Genomic DNA, 25,086 nt, shown 5'->3' on the forward strand with positions numbered 1-25,086 from the left:
TGGAAATTTAACTAAAAAGAACGAGAAAATCCTTGTCCATTTTTTAAAATGAAAGAATTTTGGGTGCAGTATCTATCTGGTAATTCGCTGATGATCTCTTTGGCTATATGCGGTTTCTTTTGAAAATTGGTACTCCCCTGCCACAGAAGACCTCATTTTTTTAGGTTTAGATTAGGAAAACTAATGAATAATGGGCCAATAGTGCTGTAACGCAAACCACAATAGCCTTAAGATAAGTACACTTTATTGATAAGGTGTGTATTTATAATGTGCAGATAATGTACTTGCTCAACAGGCAATGTCGAAATTAAGAAAAAGATATTTTTTTAACGCTTTTATTACAGGGGTTACATGGTATAGCGTGTCCCACTTTTGTAGGGTATCTTCGTAATACCCATTGTTAGTGCTATCAAAAAAGTAATGCAGGCGTCATAGTTTTTTTGGGAAATTAATTAACATTATACCAATTAGCAATCGGTGTAAGATAATCTTAGAAATTCTGTGCAGATTTTTCATTAAGAAAGAAAGATCGGGGCTTTCAGTTCCTATACAACCCTCCTCGAGAATTTGTGATTTTCAGGATGACAGCATTTTAGAAGAACAAATTTGGGAAGAGCGCAAAACTTTACATTCAATTAGTGAGGTAGTTTGGTTGTGTCTGGATTTTATAAGGTCAATAATTGCAAAACAAGTCATACAAATGTATTTAATTGTATACATAATTTCATCTATAAATAGTATTTTTTGGTTTGTAGAGGTCACAACAATTCGTTTAATATACTGGTATTCTATCACAAGTAGGTACATATTGTCCTGAAATATGTGATACGTTACTTTGCCAAGTGATGTAGTACAAATCACAAAGTTTCACATTAAAATCAAACGAGAAAGCTAAAATTTGCCCTCAAGAGTGGATTCAAAATATGACACAATTACAAAATATTCAATAAAAGTCGTTAAATAAAAACTAAGGTCAACAATAGAGTAGAAAAGGGAGAATGTTAACACATCATATATGAGAATGATAATACTGTTCAGGATGTTCAGCAATGTACAAGACATAAATAAGTGGTGCGGCAACAATTACGATTACAATGCAGATGATTAAAGCAATCCACGAAATCCCAGCATCTGCACCATCGCACGAGAGCCTATTAAGAACAGTGGTGTTTAATGATTTCTTAGGAGGTAACAACCGTACTTCTTCGTGAAGATGAACCTCAGTTAATGGACTATTATCACAGACTTTATTAATAGGTTTCACATTGCTATTAAAAATAACACTGTTCACTTCCACACTACTATTTATATCACTACTCTGTTTGGGAGTGTTTAACAGTTCCCTACTCAGTTTAAGACTGAGTATGTCCGTATCTATCCCTGTAACTTCCGACTGCTCTTTCGGAGAACTTGTGCCACTGGTATGGACACTTGCAAGCGCAACTGAAAATGGCCGAGCAGGAACTTTGATGGTATTCTTTGCGAATATTTCATTTTCTCTGTGTATGTTGTTTAACCGTTTCAATTCGGCTATCTATAATTGGAAGTTATTATGTATCAAAGAATGATAGTTGCAACGTACCGGGCAATGATACCGTATTGAAAGGGCCTGCAAGGTATCTCCGTCTTCCACAACCTTCTCTACAGTTGGTATTTCTTGGAAAGTAGGTTTTTTTGCAGAAAGCTCGGTTTCTTCGCTACTATCGTCGCTATCTTTTGTTGCTAACCTTGTATAACCTTCTTCTGACATTTTGGCCCTAAAAAATAGGGATAATGGGGATGATTTTTAATAAGTACGAAACCCACCTCTGACGTTTCATGTTTACTTCAATTTAAAGTGTTTATAGTGCACAGTAAAGTTACACTTATCTCATCATTGCAAATTAAAAGTTTTACTGCGGATTTGGATATTCCATTGTGGCTAAAAGGTGACATTGTTGCCAATAATGAAAATTGTTTATATGCTGATTTTAACAATTTTCTCGTAAAACCAAATTTAATAGAATAAATTGTGCTAATTATCAACCTTAATTGTAAGATTATTATTTAATTATTTTCATTGTTCTCGTATTGCGATGGAATTGCATTCCAAATAATTGGCAACATGGCAATGGCAATGTGACGTCACTTCAAAGGTAGGGGCAAATTTGTGATGTGGCAACAGCGTACGCATTAGTAATTAACCCACGATTCGAACCTAAAGTACTGGCGTGACCGCGCTAAAGAAATAAATAATTTAAAGATCATCAACTTTGGCAAGATTTTAATATCGGAATGAAAAAACCCTTTATACATCCGTAGTAAAATTGTTGCTAATTGCTCAATATTACTATAGTCTACATACCGTTCCAGTTCTAGAAGCAGTCTACAGCTCTGACTCATTTAATTGAAAATCATTAATGATTTCCAGAGAGAATACTATAAGAATCGTGCATTGCAGGGACACCACAAATGCTTTATAGAGGACCATGTAAGCCCATAAATGTTTGGGAAGAACACAAGAGCCATAGAGCTAGGGAAATATGGAACATTGCCTCTTAATGTTTTCTAGGGCCAAGAAGTTTCCAGGATACGCTAAAACGATTTCCATTTTTCTTGTAAGGGATGTGTGTCCGAGACTGCTACTGCTTTGGGTTGGGCATACCTTGAAAGCCCTGGTATAGCATATTAGAGCGATCTTGCCGGAAAAGATTTTGGAATTTTTTGAAAATGTGGCAACTATGCGGAATCTGTTCACAGAAATTAGGTCTCCGTGTATATCTAGGTCTGTGACAATCAGCTGTTATATCTCTGATATAACCCCCAAATTTGAATTTTTTAAAAACACGTGAGTGAACAGTTTCACCGCCATGGACTATTTTCAAAGCTATGCAGACTTGGAGGTAGGTGTCACTTTAGTCAATGTAAGCATAATATGAAAATTTGAGTTTATTATAAGAGCATATGAAAGTATTCTATTATAGTTTAATCATAACATTCCCGAAATATTTTCCATTGAGTACATCAATAAATGTTTGTGATGTCGATTCAAACTTCTCTATGAAGGTTTCTTTACATTTAAGAACGCCCTCAAAGTACCATTGGTAATTTCGATAAAGCCCCTGATACCAATCATCCTCGTAACGACTCACATTCATACCTTCCATTCTCACCATTTTCATTTTTATAGGAGACTGCACTTCGCTCGCTTCAAACAGAAATATTAATACATTCACATAAAATACTGCGGTACCTTTTTTCTCTTCATTATAATAAAGAGATGTGGCTCCATTTATACAAATACGTCCATGCTGTTTCATTTCGTAAATCACTGCACTACTTATTTCGCCTCCAACCTTCAAATTACAATAGATAATCATGCAATATTGGGCAGCGACTCACATTATCAAAGTAGCAGTCGACACCCTCTGGTGCATATTCCTTTAGTTTCGTCGTAATATCGTCAGTCTTGTAATTAATGCAGTGATCAAAGTGCAACTCCTTTAACCACGCACACTTCTCTTCGGAGCTAGTGATTCCGATTATTTTGCACCCTTTAATTCTCGCAATTTGTCCAGCACAACTGCCTACAGCGCCGGCCGCTGATGACACCACAATTACATCCCCTTCCTTGACTTCGCAAACTTTTAACAAGCCGAAATATGCCGCAATTCTGCATAACAATAACTCTTAATAGCAAAGATACAAAGTTAGGGAACATACCCAGGTACACCAAAAAGTCCAACACCATATGATTTAGGTACAGGCCCAATTTCAGGCAATACATACGGTTGTAAACCCTCCACTATGGTACCCGCACGAACGATAGTATGCGTTCGCCACCCAAAATCACCTACAACGAAGTCATCCACATAAAAAGACGGATTTCTGCTTTCCACAATTCTATTGGAAAGTAATTTGTTAGGGAATTACAGTTTACACCTATCTTTACCTGGCAAGTTGAAATGCTTTCGGCGTAGAATTGGGAGTGATCTCCGATGGGTCTGGCGATATTCTTATAAACTTTGCTTCGACGAGGTAATCTTTAATGTTAGGCGTTTAAGGGGAGATACGCAGTAATTTGAAAGGCTTACCTCCTTCGTTTAGTGTACCGAGGGTTTCTTCTACCACTTGAAAGTCGGTTAATTTCGGTATGCCGGTGAAGTAATTGTTGCAGATGTATACTTTAGCAATGCGAAGAGTTTCAGACATGGTGTGGATTATGGCAAAGTGATTATAATCTTTGAATCTTCATTTCTTTGCTTTACGGCTAAAATGTAAGGTTATGTTTGTGACATTGACATCTTTGGATTTATGATCAGTGGCGTAGCCAACTTTTTCACTTATGGGCGTAGGTGGGTGTTTTATTTATTATCGAGTAAATACTTCGTAATATAATAACTACAAGTGGCACCACGCTCAGAAAGTCCCTGACAGGGCGTGTCCGAGGGCGCTAGAAATTTAGACCGTACATTCTGATGCAAAATTTAAAAACACGAAGAGAATTAAATACCTTATCAGATCGTAGATCCAAGCTATATGCGTCTTGAAAAAGACGAGTTTATATAAAACTGGAGACGGAAAACGTAAAAAAAAGCAAATACAAGAAGCAAAGTGTAAACTAAAATAACGTGAAACGTCAACTGTCAAAACCGAATAATTAATAATTATGGCGCGGAATGTATCGCGTCGTTTTGCAGACTTTCTATTGGCCAGCCTGAATTATTTCAAAATTAGTTCGCATATTTTCCGGGGCTTTTCTGAGCATGGTGGCACTGTATACATTTTTTTCATTTTTGGTGCACATTAACGTGCAGATGGATTTGCGAAGGTACTTAATACCTCTGGTAAGAACCTTTAGGAATGTAGTATATGTATAGGTGTTAGGTATACGCATACTAAAGTTAATATTATTCACCATTGGATGACAACGCCGAGTCTCATCAGTTTTATATTTTATAATTACAGCAGAATTATGCAAACATTTCATTTTTTACAGTTTATAAAACAATGCTTTTAAATTTTAACGATAGCTTTCCCAGTATTTTTTCCTTCATACATGTCCATAAAGGCTTGTATTGTATTTTCGAATCCTTCTGTGATGGTTTCTCTGTACTTTAATTTGCCTTCCTTTACCCATTTCAGATTTTGCTCGATTCCTTCATTCCATCTGTCAAACCATCGGGTCACCATAAAACCTTCCATACGAAGCTCGTTCCCGATAAAGATTGCTGCAATAGGTGTAACTAAAAATATGAATCTAATTACAACATTCAAATCAAGGGTGCAGTTTTTGTACACTTTAGCATATCATATGTGTCGAGGGTGTACGAGGAAATTGATCCACATACAGAAATACGACCAAATTTATTCATCAAGCTGATCACTGTGGCGCTTATATCACCTCCCACCTGAAAACAAGGTTTTGAAAACGGAACAGACTTTTCGGTGTCATACATTATCAAAGTAGCAATCAATGCCGTCAGGGGCATATGTTGTTAATTCTTCTTTGATGTTAGCTTTTTTGTAATTAATGTAATGATCGAAACCCAACTCTTCAGTAATGTACTTTCCCTTCTCATCATCTCCCAGAATTCCAATTACCTTACATCCAATAATTTTGGCAATTTGACCAACGTGACTACCAACAGCCCCACCTGCTCCAGATACAACCACCGTTTCTCCCTTCTGAGGCTTACATATTTCCATTAATCCGAAATACGCCGTATTTCTAGTGATAACAATGTTTCGAGCAGTTCTAACAGATATCGAACGTTACCCCGTCATCCCCAGCACTCCAAGTGCAAGTGATAGCGGCAGGTTTCCAAAGTCGAGGACAATTCCCCATGGTGCGGTTAGTCCTTCTGAAATGGTATGCGTTCGCCATCCGAAATGGGTCACCACGTACTTTCCGACAGGATAACTTTCCAATTTACTCTCTATTATTCTAAACAGTGTTTAAGTAGATCTATATTGCCGAGATGGGGTTTACTTACTTTGCCACTTGTATTCCTGCCATAACTTGCCCTACCTCTTGGTTGTAAGCCCTTTGGTAGGGGTCGACGGAAATGTAAACCGCTTCCGTGAGGAATTCTAAAACAATTTCGTTCGCTGTTTTATTTCTTTTGCTTGGCCCTTGGGATTTATAATTAATGTAAGGAGAAAGGGTTGCCATTCACTTGTGCCGGTTGTGTTTTTGAATGAGACTTGTTTTCTTTATTTTAAAAGCTATATCGGCATATATTCTTTAGCGTGGTCAGAGGAAAAAATGTTTTCTACGTTACTGATAAAAAAGTTGCAGTAAAAAATATTATCGTCACTCTTTAATGTGTACTGGTTTGCGGTTTCTTTTACAGATATTTGATGTACAGGGCGTCTCATTTTCGACACATAATCAAAAAAGTAATATAAGCCCCATGTGCCCTTTTTGGGTCAAACAAAAGGGTAAAATAGTCGCTCGCTTAAGAGATACGAGGGAAAATAAAAAAAAACTGTCAATTTCAGAATGATCCTGTATTTTCCTAGTTAAGAGAGATACAAAAAAAATGTTTATTACAAAAGTTATTATCATAATTGTTTAATAATCTTCCAAAAGTCAGCAAAAAAGTTATCTGACCAACCCCAAAGTATAACGCACTAGGGATGATAGAAGTGATCCAAAAAAGATTAAAAAAAGGTTCAAATGAAATACAAGAGAATTCAAAACATGATTTTTGAATTTTGAAAATTTTCGAATTGTTTAGTGTTATATTTTTAAAAAGAGAGAGAATATGCCATAATGGATGTTTACGGAATGAGATGGAGGACAAAAAAAAAATGACGAGTCACACCATACTCCTCCATCTCAATCTCCCTCCGCCCCCCCCCCTCCTACGCTACGTCACTACGCCCCTTCCATATAAAATCGAGTGGCTCTTAAATTTTTGTCAAATCATTTATCTTGCCGGGTTTTATGGGGGTCCAAATTTTCATTGGGACACTGCGTATAGTGAGTTATGTTATTCATGTAACAATCCTCAATTAATAGTGGTAATCGAGGTAATAATAGAGTTCTGAAACACACATTGGAAATTAACAATATCCTCGACACAGTTCGGAATAACAAGAAAATTCTTATGAAATCTAACTAAAATTAAGACCGTAATTAAAATACGTTTCTTTTGTGAATTCGGTGCAATCACACATACGCGGTAGTTACTTTATTGTAAGATAATAAAGTGGTACAATAATTGGACTCATGTTTGAATTTGAAATTTCAGTTTGGTCCTTGCGTTGGCAATGGAATTTTTAATGTGCGTTTATCTCAAGGTGATAAATACAACAAATAACAATTTTTTTTTAAATATTTACCTCCATCCTTGATCGGGGGCAACTCCTCTTCGACAATTTCAACGTTCGATGGACTTGCGGCACCACTAAATTTCTTTTTTAAAATGAACTTTTTCGCTGTCACCATTTTAACAGCCGCGGGATTTACCTGACGGCACTTCACTTTTAATTTAATTAAATCAAGGATAATTAATGACTTAATGTAGAAATACGTGTTGCTTAGCAATTGCGTGTGAATTCTATATAAGTGAGAACTTATGCACTAAGTTGTAGTATATTATTTATAAATGCGGTATCACAGATGCGAATGTACTAGCTCTCAAAATGATTAGATGACCTTGGGATCAGAATGAAGCATACCACATACAGTGTGTCCACTTAAGTTCGCAGCATATCTGAAACTTTTTTATTAATTATTAACATTACGAAAAAAAAGTGATTCTTTATCACTGCCGATCATAAACCCATTGAGCACGCGTCATGGTATGTATGTGTTCAATAAATATATTATTATTTTTATTATTATAAGACATTCTGCTTGGTCTGAAAACCAAAACGCAACCATGAGTCATGTGTATCAATTGTTTTAGAAATAGAGCATCATCAAAATGCTGTTCGAAATGCTGCAACATAGGTTGAGAAACATAAAGGTTATCGAATTTTTATAACAACAAAATAGTTCACTGTTTCTTAGATATTAGTTTGCAATTGTAAATACATTTTCTTGATAACAATTTTCCATATTAATAACAAATAACTCTTGAGCAAAATTCATATTATTTGACCTACCTTGTATAATAAATATGTGTTAATTAGTGCTTTGTACTATTTCATATATATATAAAAACTACAGATATTAGACAGACATTTTCTTTTTATTTGCGCGATTGAGTGAGTTACACTGAAGACATTTACACCTTTATTATAGCTTTACCGGTGTGCTTTCCTTGGAGCATGTCAACAAACGCCTTAAATGTATTTTCGAAGCCTTCCGTGATGGTCTCTTTGTATTTTAACTGGCCTTGTTGAATCCATTTAAGATTCTGCTCAATGCCTTCATTCCAACGTGGAGCGTATTCGTATACTTGAAAGCCTTCCATTTGAAGTAGTTTTCCCACGAAAGCACTTTGTACTGGGGTGACTAGATTACGAAATTAGCATGTTTTACAAATTAAATCTATGCACTACCCACCTTTGGGTAACTTGGTTGGGTCATCGTTGTATTCTGAGGCCGTTCCAACAACAGCGATTCGTCCGTGTGGTGCCATCGAATGAATAATGGTGCTACTCAATTCGCCACCGACCTAGGAACACTATGTTCTGTTTACAATGATTCACTTAAATTGCTTACCCCGTCAAAATAGCAGTTGACACCTTTGGGTGCAAACTTATTCAGGTCTTCCTTTATTGTTCCCTTCTTGTAGTTAATGAAATGATCGAAGCACAATTCTTCAGTTACATATTTCCCCTTTGCGTCGCTTCCCATAATTCCAATCACTTTACACCCAAATATTTTAGCAATTTGACCAACGTGACTACCTACAGCTCCAGCAGCACCACTTATCACGACAACATCTCCCCTTTTCGGTTTACACTTTTCCAAAAATCCAAAATATGCCGTATTTCTAAGGCGTAAAATGTAGAAGTGACAAACTCAAATCTAACGCACTTACCCTGTCATCCCCAACATACCAAGTGCCAGTGATAGAGGAACATTGCCAAAATCGGGCAGAATTCCTTCGGGCGCAGGAATATCTTTGGCGATGGTATACGTTCTCCAGCCGAAGTGGTTGACCACATACTTACCAACCGGATACCTCCTTGATTTGCTTTCTATTATTCTGAGGTAGGCAATTAAGAGGTGCTTATTTAAGAAGGCTTACTTACTTTGCTACTTGTTTACCAATTACCACATCTCCAACTGTTTGCTCGAATGCCCTGATGTACGGATCGACCGAAAGAAACAGTGTTTCCATTAAAAATTCTAAAATTACCAGTAGACGAATAAACATTGTTCATTGAAGGTGCCGGTATAACATAATGATTTGTTCAGTCGTTTTTTCAAAATACTGAATTACAAACTTTTAGTCACACCGAAAAGTATTGTATATAGTGATATAAATTTTAATAATTTCGTAAAATTTAGTTTTATTTAATGTTTGAAAAAGTCCAGCGAAGATCTTACCTCCATGTTGTATGCATGGTAATTCTTCCTCCACAATTTCGACATCGGTAGGCTTAGGTAGGCCCTCAAAAATATGTCGCAGCACAAATTTCTTTGCTTTTACCATTTTAACGATAACACCCAATACACCTATAACTCAAATTTCGATTGAGCATCTATATAAATGCGTCAACGCCGGATGTCCTATTATTTTACATGGTTTACCACAGTTAAATATTTGTGTTTATTTTCTACGCATAATCTCTCTTTTATTAGTATTATTGGTTCTATGTTAAAGCAATGCCGGATAAAGTAAGTATTCGGTAGCGTGTAACTTGGTTTACGGCAGCTCAAGGCCAACCGCAACACAATGTCAAGAAGTCAAGAGCGAAATACAAATCAATATTAGCTTCCAGTTGGAATAATGCAAGAAATAAGCATCTTTGCCGCCAGTAGTATGACCGAATAATTAATTATGCATCCTAAAAAAGGAAAAAAAGTCGGAAAATTTGGGGATCAATCAAGAATCATAAGAGCTACATTTTAGATGGTTCATGCTTCCGTACACTGGGGAGAATTTTTAGGGGGTGATAACTCCAAAAGTGTTAAATTGCAACCCTTGTCTAGTTTCACCCTAATTAAAAGGAATTAAAAAAGAAACGCATTCCGGATCTTACACCACTCGATTTTCTCTGTTTAGGGTGTGTGCAACAAATTCAGAATCAATAAATGATTTGCAAAATCGCATTCTTGAAGAAACCACCAGTATTCATGGTTTTGGTAATATGTTTCTTTTGCAATTTAAACATTTTGAGGTTATCACCCGCTAAACAAACCCCGCAGTGTATGCGAAAATTTGAAACCATCTTAAAATGTAGTTTTTATGACACTATCATCTGAACTGGTTACGAAATGAATGCAACTTTTCTTTCCGAGTATTAAATTTGTGTTTCCGCCCTCATGCATCTCACAGTAGTGTCTTGTAGAGCTCAAAAAGTGGCAATGAGAAAGTGTTTTTTTTAAATTTTCCTATCTGCTTAAATTACAGAAGAAAAAAAAAATTAAAACCAAATTGGCAACTTTCGGTTTTTCTGGAATTTTGGAATAATCTGAATTTTTTCCTAATGTCACCACCGTCGTATCTTCTGGAGATCCCCATGATAAACATCCTTATCTTGGCCACAGTGTATATTTACAGTATGAAAATCAATGTAATATTGTTAATGTAAATTAGTAGGACTCTGCAATTGAAATCAAATATACAATATATATATTGTAGCTCGTATTGTAGTTAGTACACTTGGTCGGTTACTCCCGGTATGATTTACCTCGTGCCCGGTACTGGGTCGCGACCCTTACTTTGGGAAACCCTCTTCTAGAGCGAACCTTCCTACAGTCGAGAGCCCAAAAACTACAACGGGGCACGGCCAAATCGCCAAGGGCGATCCGCCACTGACTGACTCGCCACTGAGACAACTCGGCCACGAAATACTTTTTTTCCTATTTAATGTATCATACAAATACGTTAATTGTACACTGCGACAGTATTTTATACGTAGATACTTGAAGATATTATTTCCATGCAATACATAAAAAAAATAGATTCCCCGATTTCCCAAAAAAGCAAAATACCAACTACCAGATAGGAACATTGCACTTCTAACTCCTAATTAGATATCTCGGTTACGTGACGCTAATAAGCCTTCCAGGTACGATCACGAAATTAATAAAAATGGCTAGAGGGCACCCTATTTAAGCGTTTTCAATGTACGGGAGAAACCCTTATTTAAAAAGTGGGGACTATTTGCGATTGTTAAAGGCTTTTAGAGACTCGTAAAAGCTCTAAGTTAAATCCTATCGGCGCTTCCAGAAGACTCTTGAACATGTAGAGATTTTTACAAGTTTCTGTAGACTGTTGGCAATACTTAAGGCTCTTAGGGACACTTTCACTTGCAGTTAGAGATTTTTAAACTTTAAAGGCTTTTCTTAAGGAGATTTAAAAGCGTTTGGTGACTAATGATGGTTACACATCAATAAAGTCTCTTAAAAGGACCAAATCTACGTGCTCTCAAAATCTCAAAAACTTTCCAAAAGGCTCTTTTTGTTGATTTTAAAGCTTCAGAGCCTCGATCCTTGAAGTCTTTAAAACCAATACTCTTGAAAATCCATTGAAAGCGTTAGGAAGTGGTGTGGATTCTTCTAGGGCCGTAGTAGATCTCGCTTTGGCGCAGTCTATTAGTTATATTGCGATTTAAAATAACGTAAAAGAGAAACATTGTTTTTTACGTCTTTCCGTACAAATTTTTGGAAATTATATTTTATACAAACCTTGTCCTGATAAACACAACAAAAAAGGAATGATCTAATTTGGTGCAGTCGTTCTGAAGTTATGCATGTTGTACATACATTTCGGCGATTCATTTTTAGCGCATTTCCAAAAATAATGCGCTATTGCGGGCACTTTGTCCGTCCGTCTGTCCGTTCCTGTGGCCGTTCGGTCGCTACTAGTTCTTTATCTTAAGAGCTGTTATTGTACTTTTTTCACTATTTGGTTCGATATGGTGCCGAGGTTTGCACCAAAGAAGGAATTTTTTGTGCCTGTTACGAAAAAACTGGTAAAAAATCACAGAGCTTAAAAAGTGTTATTTGGTTTTTATCTTTTCAAACAGGGTAAGATAAAAATAAAAACGAAATTACTTAAAGTAGTTAGAGCGCGTTCGGCTGAAGTCAAGTGATGTACTCGGCCTACCTATTACTGAACGTAAACGTCCCCAAAAAAATGTTGTTATGAAGGAAACATAATTAGAAATACGGTATGAGTGGTATTTTGTACCTCAGCACAATGCAAACGTCTTACATGATTTTTAAAAAGGTATATACAGTAGTCAACTTGACTAGTCTCCCTACTTTTCGACCCTGTTTCAAACCTTTGCACACTAAATGTTGACGACACACCGCGACTAAATATTCACAGTGGAAGCGGTAAATCCTAAACGAATATATTTCTTTTTAATCAAAACGTATGCGAGACGTATGTAAAAGCCGGGAAACTAAATAATTTGGCGTTTTACGTGAAGTCGGTGTAGTGGATTTGGTTTTTCGATGTTGGCGCCAGAGATCCCCAGCCGCTATCTTGATCTCGATCCGATCAGTGTGTCAACAAGACGTGTGCAGGCCTTTATAAATATCGCTGGTTTTGGTGTTCTTTCTGAAAGACACCATGCTTTTTGTGAAGAAAAGTGCTCAGCAGAAGAAGGAAAAGATTGTCCTAGCTCAGCTATATACTAGACCTAGTGGAAAAGTCATCAGATTTAAACGCGTGCTGCATAGCGTGCCGCCGCGTCAAAGCAGACGCCGCTTCGGCGGTAAATATCTTCCTTATTTCATCATGAACATGTACTTTTCCGTGCATATTTAGATTCGTCACAAAATTTCGCTTCTAATGAGACCCATCTCATTTAAGTCTTGATACAAAAACCTTCGCTAGCTCAGAAAAACTGAGTCTGTCCATAAGAGCCCATGTTAAAATACCCTGTTTTTACTGTCAAATATCTCAGAAACGGCACATAGGAACACTTTTTTCTTTTGACCATTAGAAAGTGCGTCTCTCAGAGAATAAGTAACTTCTTGTTACTTTTACCTAGGCGCTCTAACTACTTTAATTTCGGTTTTTTTCGAATACCTTCGGAAATGATCGGAATTTCCGAATTTTTAAAATGTCATTTTACTAAGCAACTTATTTTCCCATTGTAAGTATCGTTTATGGTTTCCGATTTCCCCATGCTGCGCATTCTTATTTTGGACACAGTGTATAGATATGGACCCTAATACGAGTATAATTTGATTAGTGCATCTAAAAGCCTAAAATTAGTTATTAGTTAATCTTTGTTTGCCAGTTTGTCTTTCTATTTTGAGACTTATAATGTTTCTATTTTTGTCTAAAACGTTTTAGAAAATGAAAATAAGCTCGATACTATAAAAAAGAATAGTTTATTACAAAATTATTTATTACAAGACAGAGGGTAGGAGAGATCCTTTACACCTTAACAATTGCTTTTCCTATATTTTCACCTTTTAGAAGTCCAATAAAAGCCTTTGGCATATTTTCAAATCCGTCCGTGATCGTTTCTTTGTAGCGCAACCTTCCTTCCTGAACCCATTTTAAATTTTCTTTGATCCCCTCCATCCACCGACGACTCCAGTTGTTGCTGACGAAGCCTTTTATTTCTAATTGATGAAATACTATCCACGGTTGTATCATAGTGGCTGAAACACGCGTTTTTTTATGACCAGACAGTTGTTAATTTACTCACCCTTAGGAAGTTGGCGTACGTCGCAGTTGTATGAAGAAATTGATCCACACACGGCTACCCTTCCGTCTGTGCACATACGTTGTATGATCGTGCTGCTAATCTCCCCTCCGACCTAAAGTGTTTTTTTCTAAAATCACACCACCAAGGTACTAAGTACGATACTTGCATTATCAAAATAACAATCTATGCCCCTTGGTGTCGCTTCCGATAACGCATTAATCCAGTTTGCGTTTTTGTAATTAATCGCAGCGTCAAATCCGATCGACTTTAGCCACAGGCACTTTTCATCAGACCCGGTGATTCCAATAACGCGACATCCTTTGATTTTTGCAATCTGTCCAACGTGACTGCCTACAGCGCCCGCGGCTGTAGTCACAACCACAGTTTCGCCCGCTCTCGGCTTGCATATCTCCGTAAATCCAAAATACGCCGTATTTCTAAAATGCGATTAATTGAAGCCGTTAAGCCATTCATTCTTACCCCGTCAGACCTAGCACTCCCAAACCTAAGGATGGGGGAAGTTGTCCAATGTCCGGCAGTACATATGGGTAATGATCGACCTCTGATTGCGTAGTCGACCGTAAACCATTGCAAATAGTATGCGTGCTCCATCCAAAATTTCCCACTACATATTTTCCAACGGGAAATTCTTTGTTATTTGACTCCAAAATTCTTAAAACAAATTAGAAACATTCAAAAGGACTTTTTTAATTAGCACACCTGGCTACTTGCACCCCTATCATGGTCTTCCCTTCTTTCAGTTGGTGAGCGTAGGCTCTCATGTAGGGATCGACGCTCAAATACAGGGCTTCCGCCAAAAACTCTGTAAATCTCTGTTGAGTCCGGGATTAATTAGCTACTTATCAATCGTTACCTCCTTCTTGCGGGCCGAGCAAATCTTCTTCAACCAACTTGAAGTCTTCTTCTTTAGGCATATTATTAAATCCATTTACCAATACAAATTTCTTTGCCTTAACCATGTTTCTGCCAGCGTTTTGCACACTAAAATGATGAAAATGACCTGTTACAATAATCAATTTCAGTACAAAGTTCAGTTATTCAATCGCAGATAATCTACACTGTAGTTAGTTATTGTACGACTTTGATAGTTTCACTTGATCTCCAAACGATCGCTGCATTTCAACCATGATCCGTATTACACAATCACTATACGTTATCGACTTAGTAATTAGTTAAATGAGTGGCTGTTTAAAAAATTCCATTCATTGACATTTTTCCATTTTACAATTAGCGTAATAACTGTTTGTTTTAGGTTCACAAGTGTATGCTAGAGGACTCGGCTCGGAACTCCGCTTATTTTCAAGCAATACTTGGGAACAAGGACATTTTTTCTGGACAGACGGTATTGGATGTCGGCGCTGGAACTGGAATTTTGTCGGTTTTCTGCGCGCAGGCTGGAGCCAAACGTGTTTATGCAGTTGAAGCGAGTGACACTTATCAAATTAGCGAAGAAATTGTTAAAGAAAACAAATGCGAAGATATAATCAAGGTTGGTAGTTGGCAGTTTTTGTTCTTTAACCCGAATTTGTAGGTGATACATGGCGATGTTGACACCGTTTCTTTACCCGAGGATGGAAAAGTTGATATTATTGTATCGGAATGGATGGGCCACTTTTTACTTCACGAAGGTATGTTAGATTCCGTCATTCGGGCAAGAGACAAATTTTTACGCCCAGGTGGATATTTGTTTCCCGAAAACGCGACACTTTACTGTTCTCCGTGCCGGTAATAATGTCTACGCCATTTTGTTTCACACAGCCTTTTTTTTCAGGGTACCTTCACTGAATGAGGATTGGAAAAACGTTAGCGGTGTTTCTATGCTTTCTTTTAGCAAACGATTACAAAATAACTCATTGAGCTCGCCACTACTGTTAAATGTAAAACCAGAACATATACTATCAGAACCTGAAATTCTGTTATGGATCGATTTAAGAGAAGCTACTGTGGATGACGTAAATTGTAACAAAATTCAACATTTGGCGGTTGTAGATAAGTCGGGAAGGTACCAAGGCATTTGCTTGTGGTTTACTTGTTCTTTTCCATCATTAACTAGTGAACCAGTAGTGTTGTCCACTAGTGCCGAAGAACCTTTAACGCATTGGAAGCAAACGGTTGTGGCGCTACCTGTAGACATATCTGTCGAGCGAGGTCAACCGATTGCGTATGATATATCTATCAGAAGATCACCTGACAACAATAGAAAGTATGGTCTTGAAGTAGAAATGTTGGATCCAGATGATGTAGTACATCCCGAATACTGTACATGTTTTAAAACAAGGTGTATTTTAACTAGAGCTGTCTTGGAAAAGTATGAAAATGAACAAATGCAAGAATAAAGTATTTTTTTATCTGTGCTGTACCTATACGTATGAAAATATAATATGAATAACAGGTCCTGTATCTTACATCACTTTAGAAGTATTCCGCTTTTTTACATCACAGGGGAAAAACCAACCAGCTTCCCTTCAGCTTAGTGCTTCCTAGTAGGGGAGCTAGCACGAAATCAACTGAACGAGAATGATCAAAATTTTAACCGATGGAGTTCCATTTTGCCCTATCAGAGTATGCTAAAATCGATCGTCTGCCGCCTCAGGTCATACGACTTAAGGCGCTGCGGGTACTTCTTGCGGTACCAATTCTGAAAGGTTGTTTTTCAAGAAAATAAGGTATACACCAAATGAACACGTTGATAATAGCTCTTAAAAAAATATTTAAAAAAATCGCGCACATTTGATAACTCCGTAAAAAAACAATTCTTAGTCGGTTTTTCACGAACTTTGTACGGATATAACTAGGTTACCGTTGGAAGAATGAAGCTGATTTTTTTTTACCCACTAATGATAGGTACAGCCAATGACTATGAGAGTGTTTCTTTTGTAAATTTTTTCTCTAATTATAAGATATCTTATAATGTTAAGCTAATAAGATAATCTTGTAATTAGAGACAAAATTTAAAAACGAAACACCGTTAAGTCATTAGTAGTACCTATCATGAGTCTGTAAAAAAAATCAGCTTCATTCGTCCCACCGTAACCTAGTTATATCCGTAGAAAGTTCGTGAAAAACCGACTAAGAATTGTTTTTTTACGGAGTTATCAAATACGCGGGATTTTTTAAAATATTTTTTTAAGAGCTATTATCAACGTTTTCATTTGGTATATAACTTATTTTTTCGAAAAACAACCTTTCAGAATTGGTACCACAAGAAGTACCCGCAGCGCCTTAAGTCGTATGACCTGAGGCGGCAGACGATCGATTTTAGCATACTCTGATAGGGCAAAATGGAACACCATCGGTTAAAATTTTGATCATTCTCGTTCAGTGGATTTCGTGTTAGCTCCCCTACTATCCCCTTCAGTCCTTGTCGTCAATGAAATACATTTTCTCAAATACTTATAATTGTACCAAACAGGGGGTTGGGGACTGGGTTGGGTTTTGTTTTTGGGATGACTATGAACTCTTCCAATGTATTTTAAAAAAGATAGGTTGTTTTGCATATCACATCGAGAAAAACTTCTAAACCTAAAATTTTGCTATTGATCACGCTACTACCTAACGAATTGCGATATAATGAAAATACAGACCCACTCCATATATTCATAATAAATAAAAGATCAGATATGAATCGCGGAAATAAAAAAATATTTCCGCCAAACAAAACTTCAGGAACATGTTGATTATGACCTTTATTTTTCGCAAAAAGATATTATGGTAATATGGAAATTTTATGTGTCAGTCGTTAGGGTAGGAAAAAATCACCCAGTACGTCCACCCTTTTTTGAAGTACAGGGTAGGTACTCGTTTTCGGTTCCAACTTCACACCACTTTTGGACTGACTAACGAAATGTTTTATACCAAATCGTTACCACCCATGATGCACGAACCATGCGTGGCGAAAAAATAGACGAGGACTTTTGTGACGAAACCAATATTAACGTTAACGGATATCTGCAATACGCTGGAGAAGGGAGAATGGAAGAAGTTTTACAGCAAACGGTACGCTATTGGATATTTGATGGGTACTTCCCCTGGTACTTCCTTACAACCCATACCTTACCCGAGATGTAACCACAATGCAATATTTGTACTGTGAAATCCCTTATCATATTATGTCTGGGAAACAAATCATTGGGTATGTCGGTAGCAAAAATATAAGAAAAGTCCAGAAATTTTGAGGTTTTTTTGGGCTCCCTGAAGTTAGCAACACCTATAACAGTTTTGTTGAAAAAATGAGGTGCAGTACTACTGAATACCACCGAACAACATAACAAAGTTTCAGAAATTTTGCATTTTTTGCAAGCTCCAACCTCCATACCGACCGGACGAGATTCGTTCAAAGGTCAAATTGTTAACGTGTACGCAGTAAAAAATGACCACCATTTTGCAGCTTTTACTAACAGTTTTTCTAATAGAAGATAAGTTAAAGTATTAACTCTAATGCTACTGAAGAAAAATCGAGTCACTCAATGATAATTTACATAAGGGGTTGTAAAGGTGGGATTTAAAAAGCTGTTGAAACGTGGGTCTTAACCTAATTGTAGTAATTTCCTGCCTTCGTTACACGTAACCACGAGTTATCGTTACATAGCTGATTTTGGTGTGTAAAAAAATAAGCCCCATAGTGAAAAATGTTAAATACAAAAAAATGCCTTGATGAGCTGTACAAAAATAGTATATTATATGTCAAGGGACTAAAGTGTGTGTTTGAATCCCGAGGGTGCAGATTGTTGCCCGAAACGTAGGCGAGGGCAACAAAGCAGCCGGATGAGGGATTAGAACGCATTTTAGTCCTGTGATATATACGCTATTTTATGTACTCAAATAATCATTGCAGCAATTTCAATGTTAAAGTGCAAATTTGAAAGAAGAAATTTGTTTGATTGTATGGTCAATATACTTTGTAATGTCAAATTGTGATCGTATAATGATAAATGTCAGTTTGATTCAAAGATTCTACAAATCCGACGCGAAGTAGCCTGTGCTACCTTTGTGTACAAGATACTAATAATATAATAATAAGACGTGCCGTGAGAGAGACATCGATATATTTTACGGCTCTTTGAATGAATTACTTATAATTAGTCATGTTAGATCGTAATTTCTATGTATAGTAGTTCTAGCTTAAGTACAGCATCCCAGCGCCATGTAATTGGAATGCTTGCATTCTGTATGGTATCTGGCCAAACAAATAAATAAAAAATACACTTGCTTTTAAATAAATAAAACTATGGCGTAGAAATGATCGTTTAACACTCTGAAAAACAAGCTATACGGAAACCTACTCCCTCCCCATATATATACCTCCCGAATTCAAAAAGATATATGGTTAATGGTATAATAAGTGTAAAATATGGTACAAGAATAAATGTACATATAAAGTTAGATAACCATTAATCATTAAATTGTGTTTGACAATTCAGAGTGTACTGCCACTTTTTGTCCCGCGTCTCTTTTTTCTCCCTCCGGGAGAAAAAGTGACACTTTAGTCCCTTAAATGAATGATAAAACACGTTGATTTAGATCACGGAGTACAAACAGCCTCATACACTTTTCGCGTCGGCTTGAAAATAAAGGGGCTAGAGGGAAATATTGTCGGAAATTCGGAAGTGTTATTAAAATTTGACATTATTTGACCGCCCCTCTCAGCCTTAAGCCAGGGGATCTCGCTGGCAGACATGATGATTTCTCCTTCGCTAGGTATCAGGATACTTTATAGAAAAAATCAGTAACGGTAACTCACATTTTCAGAGACTTATAACAGGCCTCAAAAACTCATATTAAACATAGCAACCACTTCTGCAAAAAGAAGCTTACAAATTAGAATGTTAGGGACGAACTATATTGGTAGAGTTGTGACGTTAAGACTTTAATACTGAGAAACACTTCTGCCAAGACAGATATTGCCGATTCAGATGCTAAAGCGACGAATCTACCCTTTAAAGATAGGGGTAAAATTATAAATGCTGTAAATATGTTTGTAACAGGTTGGAATAATTTTGATAAAATCGCGCAAGAAGTAATAAAAACTGTCAAAACAGATATTTCAAATTCGGAAACTAAAGGGTTCACTATGTTTACAGACTAAGACTGTAGAAGGGCTTTTGGTTATACCTACATGGGGATGGGGCTTGAATCCTCGACTAATATATTGGCCCGTATGAATAAAAATAAGCAAATGCTTATACTTGCAAAATTCAAAGTAAATACTCGTAAGTGCCCCTTTATACTGGTTTGTTTAGCAGCGCTGCACTGCGTCCTGTCCTGCTTAGCAGCGCTGCTAAGTCGCCTAGTACGAAGGAGCACTTACGAGTATTTACTTAGAATTTTTCAAGTATAAGCATTTGCTTACTTTTATTCATACGGGCCATTGACTTTACGGGATATATTTGTGCAGCGAGATTTGCAAGTATGCATACCGATGCGGCGCGGCGGTTCCCCCTGTAGAAATAATTCCCGCGTTCGTACCGCTCCCGTTCCCGCATTCCCGCGTCGGTTTCAGTGGACCTTGAGTGGAAAAGGTATCATGTCTAGAAGTAATAATTTATGCATCAACTTCGGTGGGAATTCTACCCCTATCGTTGAAGGGTGGTTCGTCCCTAACATGCGAATTTGTAAGGTTCTTTTTGCAGAAGTGGTTGTTATGTTTAATTTGGTATAGCTTGCTGGTCAACTGTAATTATTGTTAACCCTTGAAATAAAAATCACATGTAATTATTGTGAATGCAACTCCAAATCCCAATTGCTTTCATTTACAATAATACTACGTCTACAAGCCACATAGGTAAATTTATTTGGATAGTTAGTCTAATAATTTTCATTTTAGCACAATTTACCAAGGGCACTCACATTAATGTATCCAAACTGAACACTTGATTTATTACTGTTAGAGAAAGCTGATAAGCGTTTACTTATTGTGGTTATTTAAAAAATTTACATACAAATTAAAATTAACTAGATACACTAATGTAAGAATTACACCTACTCTATTATTATCTATCGTTAACTTAGCGACATTCACTTTTCATCGTGCATTTGAAAAATACGTTATACGAATACATACCAGATTAACGTTAACGGTTCAAGTTCACAACTAAAAATAAACTTTTTTATCCACAATCACCACTACTACTAGTTGTATAACACATCATCTAAATTTAGTCTCATTATCTGAACAGTGACTTAAAAAAGCAGATGTGTATCTGTGATCCTTTTTTGTGTAATTTAAATGAGGTCAGTGTATGTAGGAGGTATCAGAACTGCACAATAAAATTACAATTGTAGAAATTAAAAACAATACACTTAGAAGAGATAAACTTTCGGCTCCCAAAAGTTTGTTGTGGTTTAAATACCTATAATACCATTGATCAATATTGGAAAGTTTATCGGTACTTGTACTTATCTAAATTATGTTGTAATTATTTTGTTACCTAATTGTATTGTTCCAAAAGAGTATATTGATACGTTCTTTATTTGTACGATGTAGAACAGAGCTAAGGAAAAACTGTTTAGGTATAATTATGACTGTCCTAATTTATTCTAATTGTAATTGTTGTTGTTTTTTACATTTTTTGTTGTTCGTTTGAATCCCATCATGTTAGAAATTTAAAACTGTTTACATTTCGCTATAAGTAAAACTTCAGTTTATACATACATAATTAATTTGTAAATTTTCACCTTTGTTCCATCTCCCTAGTATTTGTTGACACTAAATTTTGTTTTGAATCTCACCACTCACTAAATTTTTATTAACTACTTTTTGTGGTGCCACTAACAGAAACGAAACATCAGTGGATTATTTTACGGGCAATTGCACGAATCGTAGTGAATACAAGGTGACTGAACAAACTTGGAAACCAAATATAATTTTACATGAAAGATAAAAATAATAAGACTTATCACGGTCTTGTTGACCTATGGTTGTTTGAAACATACACATATTCACTACAAGTAAACTACAGACTATAAGATAATTAACAAAGTTTGCTACCAATCTAAGTACTTTAAATTTGTGGTCAGTGGCTTTCTTCTGCATGGTCAAGGAGGGCATAATGGCAACTACAAATTTTCATTAGCTACCTACATATTATTAATAAGCACAAATTTGTGGATGTGGGTAGCAGCAGAAAAAACTTATTAATATCATATAACGGTAACACAACATACAAAATACTTCCAAATTACTAATTACGTTATAAAACCTTATTAACTTGACTTTACAATTGAAAAATCAAGAATGATCGACTAAAAAAATTCAAAAAATAATTTTTCACTTATTCTACACTAAATGGCTTTGTACTTTCTATTTGTAACCATTAAATTCGACAATAAAAAAATTCAAAAAATAATTTTTCACTTATTCTACACTAAATGGCTTTGTACTTTCTATTTGTAACCATTAAATTCGAAAAATAAAATTTTTTTAACAATTAGTTACTTATTTAAATCTTCTCGGTTCACTGGCTAACCCTGTATAAACAAGAAAAAAAGCCTTCCTACAGAGTTAAAGGAATCCATTCACTAATTATTCCAGAATCCCCAATTTAATGAATCCAATGGGGTCATCCCGCCTTCATTTTTTATTTCTGATCCACAAAGTACATTAAAAATAAAAAGACCCGTGTGTCCTCAATTTTTATTTGCGAGTAAAATAAACCCAAAATAAATTATTGAAAAGCTGTGTTTTTAGTCCGAATTTGAAACGCTTCAGACTAAATACGTCACAAACCTACAACCAATCACGTAGAAGTGAGCTGGCAACCTTACGCGAGGGTCTGACGTTTGTCACATTTGACGTTTTGAGAGGGTTGTTTAACTGCATCACAGCCGTCTATAATTACAAGCCATGCTGAGAAGTTTGGCAACGTTGTTCGAAAGTCAATCGGTGGGCCGATTTAGTTTTAATGGCGTCTTGTTGCTCTTGAAAAATGGCATTTTCCTCTCTCCTGTGTTTCGCCTTGGCGGTTTTAATATAGAAGAAAGATACTTAGGCAGCTTACAATTGTGCATATATATTATTTATTTACAAAAATGGATAATAACATTTTTATTTGACTTTAAAATTCGGAATGCTGTAAATTGGTAACTGCATCATAATGTGTTTTCCATCGAGATCTCCGAAATTGGTGAACTTCTGTCGAAACAGGTCGAGGTGAAGCACACGCTTGAGCATCAGCGAGGTTTTATCAACGACCAGGTGTGATTCGAAATGCCAGACTAAGCCAGCCGCAACTCCAGTGGGTGTAGGTACGAAGCTTTTAAAGAGAGGAGCCCTGTAGACTTCAAATTCCCGTACCATGAACTCTTGGGAATAAGTTGAAAGGTTCCTTCAGAAAATCGATTTGACATGTCCGTGCTAGAATACCTGAAATACAAACTAATTGTGTTTTTCACGATAAACACTTACCGTACTTACGTACCACGTAGTGTGTAGGTCATATTTGAGCTTGTACAGGTACCTACTTTGAACAAATACAAGTGCTTGTAAAGGGTCCAGTAACGAGTAGCCTGCTTTAGAGGTTATGACAACAAATCGATATATTTCGTTTAGCAACTTACCTGAATAATAATTTCTGTTCATTCCATACAGAGTAACACAAATTGTCGCAATCTCGCTCTTTTAAAACAGATAAATTGGAATATTACACCCAAAACACATATAAAATACACCCAAAATCTGTCAAGTTGAATTAGGAAATCGGCCTACCATGCAGTGTTGCCATAATTCACAGCACGGCTTGTAATTATAGACGGGTGTGACTGCATCTAGCACGAAAGTGACAAGTGCCTGTGACAGATGACGCAAGTTATAAATGCCATTCTCCTGCAATATTGCCAAGTCGTTATGTCATCTGAATGGTTCTAGGAGCTGATTGGTCGGGCTTATTACGTCACAGAGCCCGCCACAATCATATCGTTTTGAATAAACCTTTAAAACCGCACATGTTCATTATTTTTTTGCTAATCAGCCTCTATTTTTAAATAAACTTTTACTGTCCAAAAAAATGTTTTATGGTTTCAGGTACACGCTTATTAAATTAGAACTGCGGAATTCAACTATACTGTAAACCCCCATTGCCAGAGATTAATAAAATATGGATGATTCAAGCTTAATATACCGCGAACACTAATAATGCTTGTAATGATGTGAGGTTTGTCAAAGCAATTTCTTGTATCAAAATTTGCAACAAATCTACAAACTTACCAAGTATGAAGGTGGTGTGTCTGTATTTAATTTAGTGTTAAAAGATAAAAACATCTACATAAAAAAACAAACTATTTGATATTATTACAAAAAAACCAAATTACAAAATATTTTGGACTTCGTAATGTTCTCCAGCATGCCAAAATTGTCAGGGAAACTGCCTGAATGGGCAAGTTGACTCCGAAGATGAAGAACAGTAGGATCCTCTGACAGTAGTCGGATCTACCAAAAAACGTTATTCTGCCTAGGCAAAATGACATTTTCAGATAACATGCGCGTTAAGTTTAACGTTAGTGATACATCACAGGGATGATTGCTCCATTAACCTACGTCAATTACGTTAATATGCGGGAAATGCTTATACGTCAACCTTTCTAATAATGTGCTTAGTATAGTTTATGTTTTACTATTTTTGTAGTTTACTTCCTTAATTTTGGTTGTCGCTTTAAATCCAACAGGAAAGCAGGTATGTTGTAAATGAACAGACATTCACATATGCACAAACGTGGCCATAGCAACATATTTTCCCATTAAAATGGTCTAGATATTGTTTAATTAAGTGTAAGGAACTTGGTCAATTATTTAGGCATCCAGTACTCAATATGTGTACATAATTGTGCATATTTCGGCCTTTCAAGACTTTCAAGAGCGGATATCTCGAAAATTATACAAGATTCAATTTTGTATAGAGCGTTCATGTCGCTAGGATTCATAGTTTTCGAGTTATAAGCGAAAAACCGATAGACGGATAAACTAGTCCATCCTATTCTTCACTTTACAATAACGCAAGTTCACAAACACCCTCCATCAGAAAACCCAATTATTAACTTCAGATCGTTAATGTTAAACCACAAATTATGGAAAAGCGGAACAATGCCAACAATGGTCGGTACGTATTGTTTACTTGTTTACAATGCTACATTAGTTATGGTTATGGTATAATAATCAACACCCAACATTATTGTACGTGCCAAGCCCACGGCGGATGCAAATTAGAGCAAACATTTTACCATAATATAACGTTTGCCTTTAACACAGAATGACATGAATTACTTTGATTTGTCTACAAACGTTTAATT

General features: G+C 36.3%; 6 protein-coding genes across 10 annotated transcripts; 1 reads left to right on the forward strand and 5 right to left on the reverse strand.

The window, feature by feature from the left end:
• Positions 1–692: 692 nt before the first annotated feature.
• Positions 693–2,040, reverse strand: LOC116162671 (lysM and putative peptidoglycan-binding domain-containing protein 3). Its single transcript, XM_031476332.1, has 3 exons — positions 1,807–2,040; positions 1,583–1,757; positions 693–1,534 (listed from the first exon to the last, which is right to left on the reverse strand). The coding sequence occupies exons 1-3, from the start codon at positions 1,818–1,820 to the stop codon at positions 1,010–1,012; spliced, it is 714 nt and encodes a 237-aa protein (XP_031332192.1). The 5' UTR covers positions 1,821–2,040; the 3' UTR covers positions 693–1,009.
• Positions 2,041–2,208: 168 nt separating this feature from the next.
• On the forward strand, positions 2,209–16,159 carry LOC116162666 (probable protein arginine N-methyltransferase 6). 2 transcript variants are annotated; one of them, XM_031476327.1, is made up of 4 exons: positions 2,209–2,882; positions 15,059–15,295; positions 15,338–15,531; positions 15,578–16,159. In XM_031476327.1, exons 1-4 carry the CDS (start codon positions 2,850–2,852, stop codon positions 16,140–16,142), a joined length of 1,029 nt encoding a protein of 342 aa, XP_031332187.1. In that variant the 5' UTR covers positions 2,209–2,849; the 3' UTR covers positions 16,143–16,159. The 2 variants fall into 2 exon arrangements, with proteins under 2 accessions (XP_031332187.1, XP_031332186.1); XM_031476326.1 differs by lacking the exon at positions 2,209–2,882 and adding an exon at positions 14,883–14,970.
• LOC116162667 (prostaglandin reductase 1-like) lies at positions 2,914–4,303 on the reverse strand. 2 transcript variants are annotated; one of them, XM_031476328.1, is made up of 6 exons: positions 4,074–4,303; positions 3,932–4,022; positions 3,703–3,882; positions 3,382–3,652; positions 3,233–3,335; positions 2,914–3,187 (listed from the first exon to the last, which is right to left on the reverse strand). In XM_031476328.1, the coding sequence occupies exons 1-6, from the start codon at positions 4,189–4,191 to the stop codon at positions 2,958–2,960; spliced, it is 993 nt and encodes a 330-aa protein (XP_031332188.1). In that variant the 5' UTR covers positions 4,192–4,303; the 3' UTR covers positions 2,914–2,957. The 2 variants fall into 2 exon arrangements, with proteins under 2 accessions (XP_031332188.1, XP_031332189.1); XM_031476329.1 differs by having other exon boundaries at positions 2,977–3,190; positions 3,235–3,335.
• Positions 4,879–7,652, reverse strand: LOC116162668 (prostaglandin reductase 1-like). Its single transcript, XM_031476330.1, has 6 exons — positions 7,330–7,652; positions 5,976–6,072; positions 5,759–5,926; positions 5,437–5,710; positions 5,279–5,390; positions 4,879–5,225 (listed from the first exon to the last, which is right to left on the reverse strand). The coding sequence occupies exons 1-6, from the start codon at positions 7,433–7,435 to the stop codon at positions 4,996–4,998; spliced, it is 987 nt and encodes a 328-aa protein (XP_031332190.1). The 5' UTR covers positions 7,436–7,652; the 3' UTR covers positions 4,879–4,995.
• LOC116162669 (prostaglandin reductase 1-like) lies at positions 8,165–9,700 on the reverse strand. The gene is made up of 6 exons (XM_031476331.1): positions 9,494–9,700; positions 9,196–9,292; positions 8,982–9,149; positions 8,660–8,933; positions 8,501–8,612; positions 8,165–8,449 (listed from the first exon to the last, which is right to left on the reverse strand). Exons 1-6 carry the CDS (start codon positions 9,597–9,599, stop codon positions 8,220–8,222), a joined length of 987 nt encoding a protein of 328 aa, XP_031332191.1. The 5' UTR covers positions 9,600–9,700; the 3' UTR covers positions 8,165–8,219.
• Positions 13,444–21,506, reverse strand: LOC116162665 (prostaglandin reductase 1-like). Of its 3 annotated transcripts, none has more exons than XM_031476322.1 (7): positions 21,481–21,506; positions 14,660–14,787; positions 14,506–14,608; positions 14,266–14,457; positions 13,952–14,222; positions 13,786–13,897; positions 13,444–13,738 (listed from the first exon to the last, which is right to left on the reverse strand). In XM_031476322.1, the coding sequence occupies exons 1-7, from the start codon at positions 21,489–21,491 to the stop codon at positions 13,509–13,511; spliced, it is 1,047 nt and encodes a 348-aa protein (XP_031332182.1). In that variant the 5' UTR covers positions 21,492–21,506; the 3' UTR covers positions 13,444–13,508. The 3 variants fall into 3 exon arrangements, with proteins under 3 accessions (XP_031332182.1, XP_031332185.1, XP_031332184.1); XM_031476325.1 differs by lacking the exon at positions 21,481–21,506 and adding an exon at positions 20,867–20,995; XM_031476324.1 differs by lacking the exon at positions 21,481–21,506 and adding an exon at positions 14,864–15,005 and having other exon boundaries at positions 14,660–14,806.
• Between the last annotated feature and the right edge of the window lie 3,580 nt (positions 21,507–25,086).

The sequence above is a fragment of the Photinus pyralis genome, unplaced genomic scaffold (assembly GCF_008802855.1).
Source record: "Photinus pyralis isolate 1611_PpyrPB1 unplaced genomic scaffold, Ppyr1.3 Ppyr1.4_LG2, whole genome shotgun sequence".
Lineage (NCBI taxonomy): Eukaryota > Metazoa > Arthropoda > Insecta > Coleoptera > Lampyridae > Photinus > Photinus pyralis.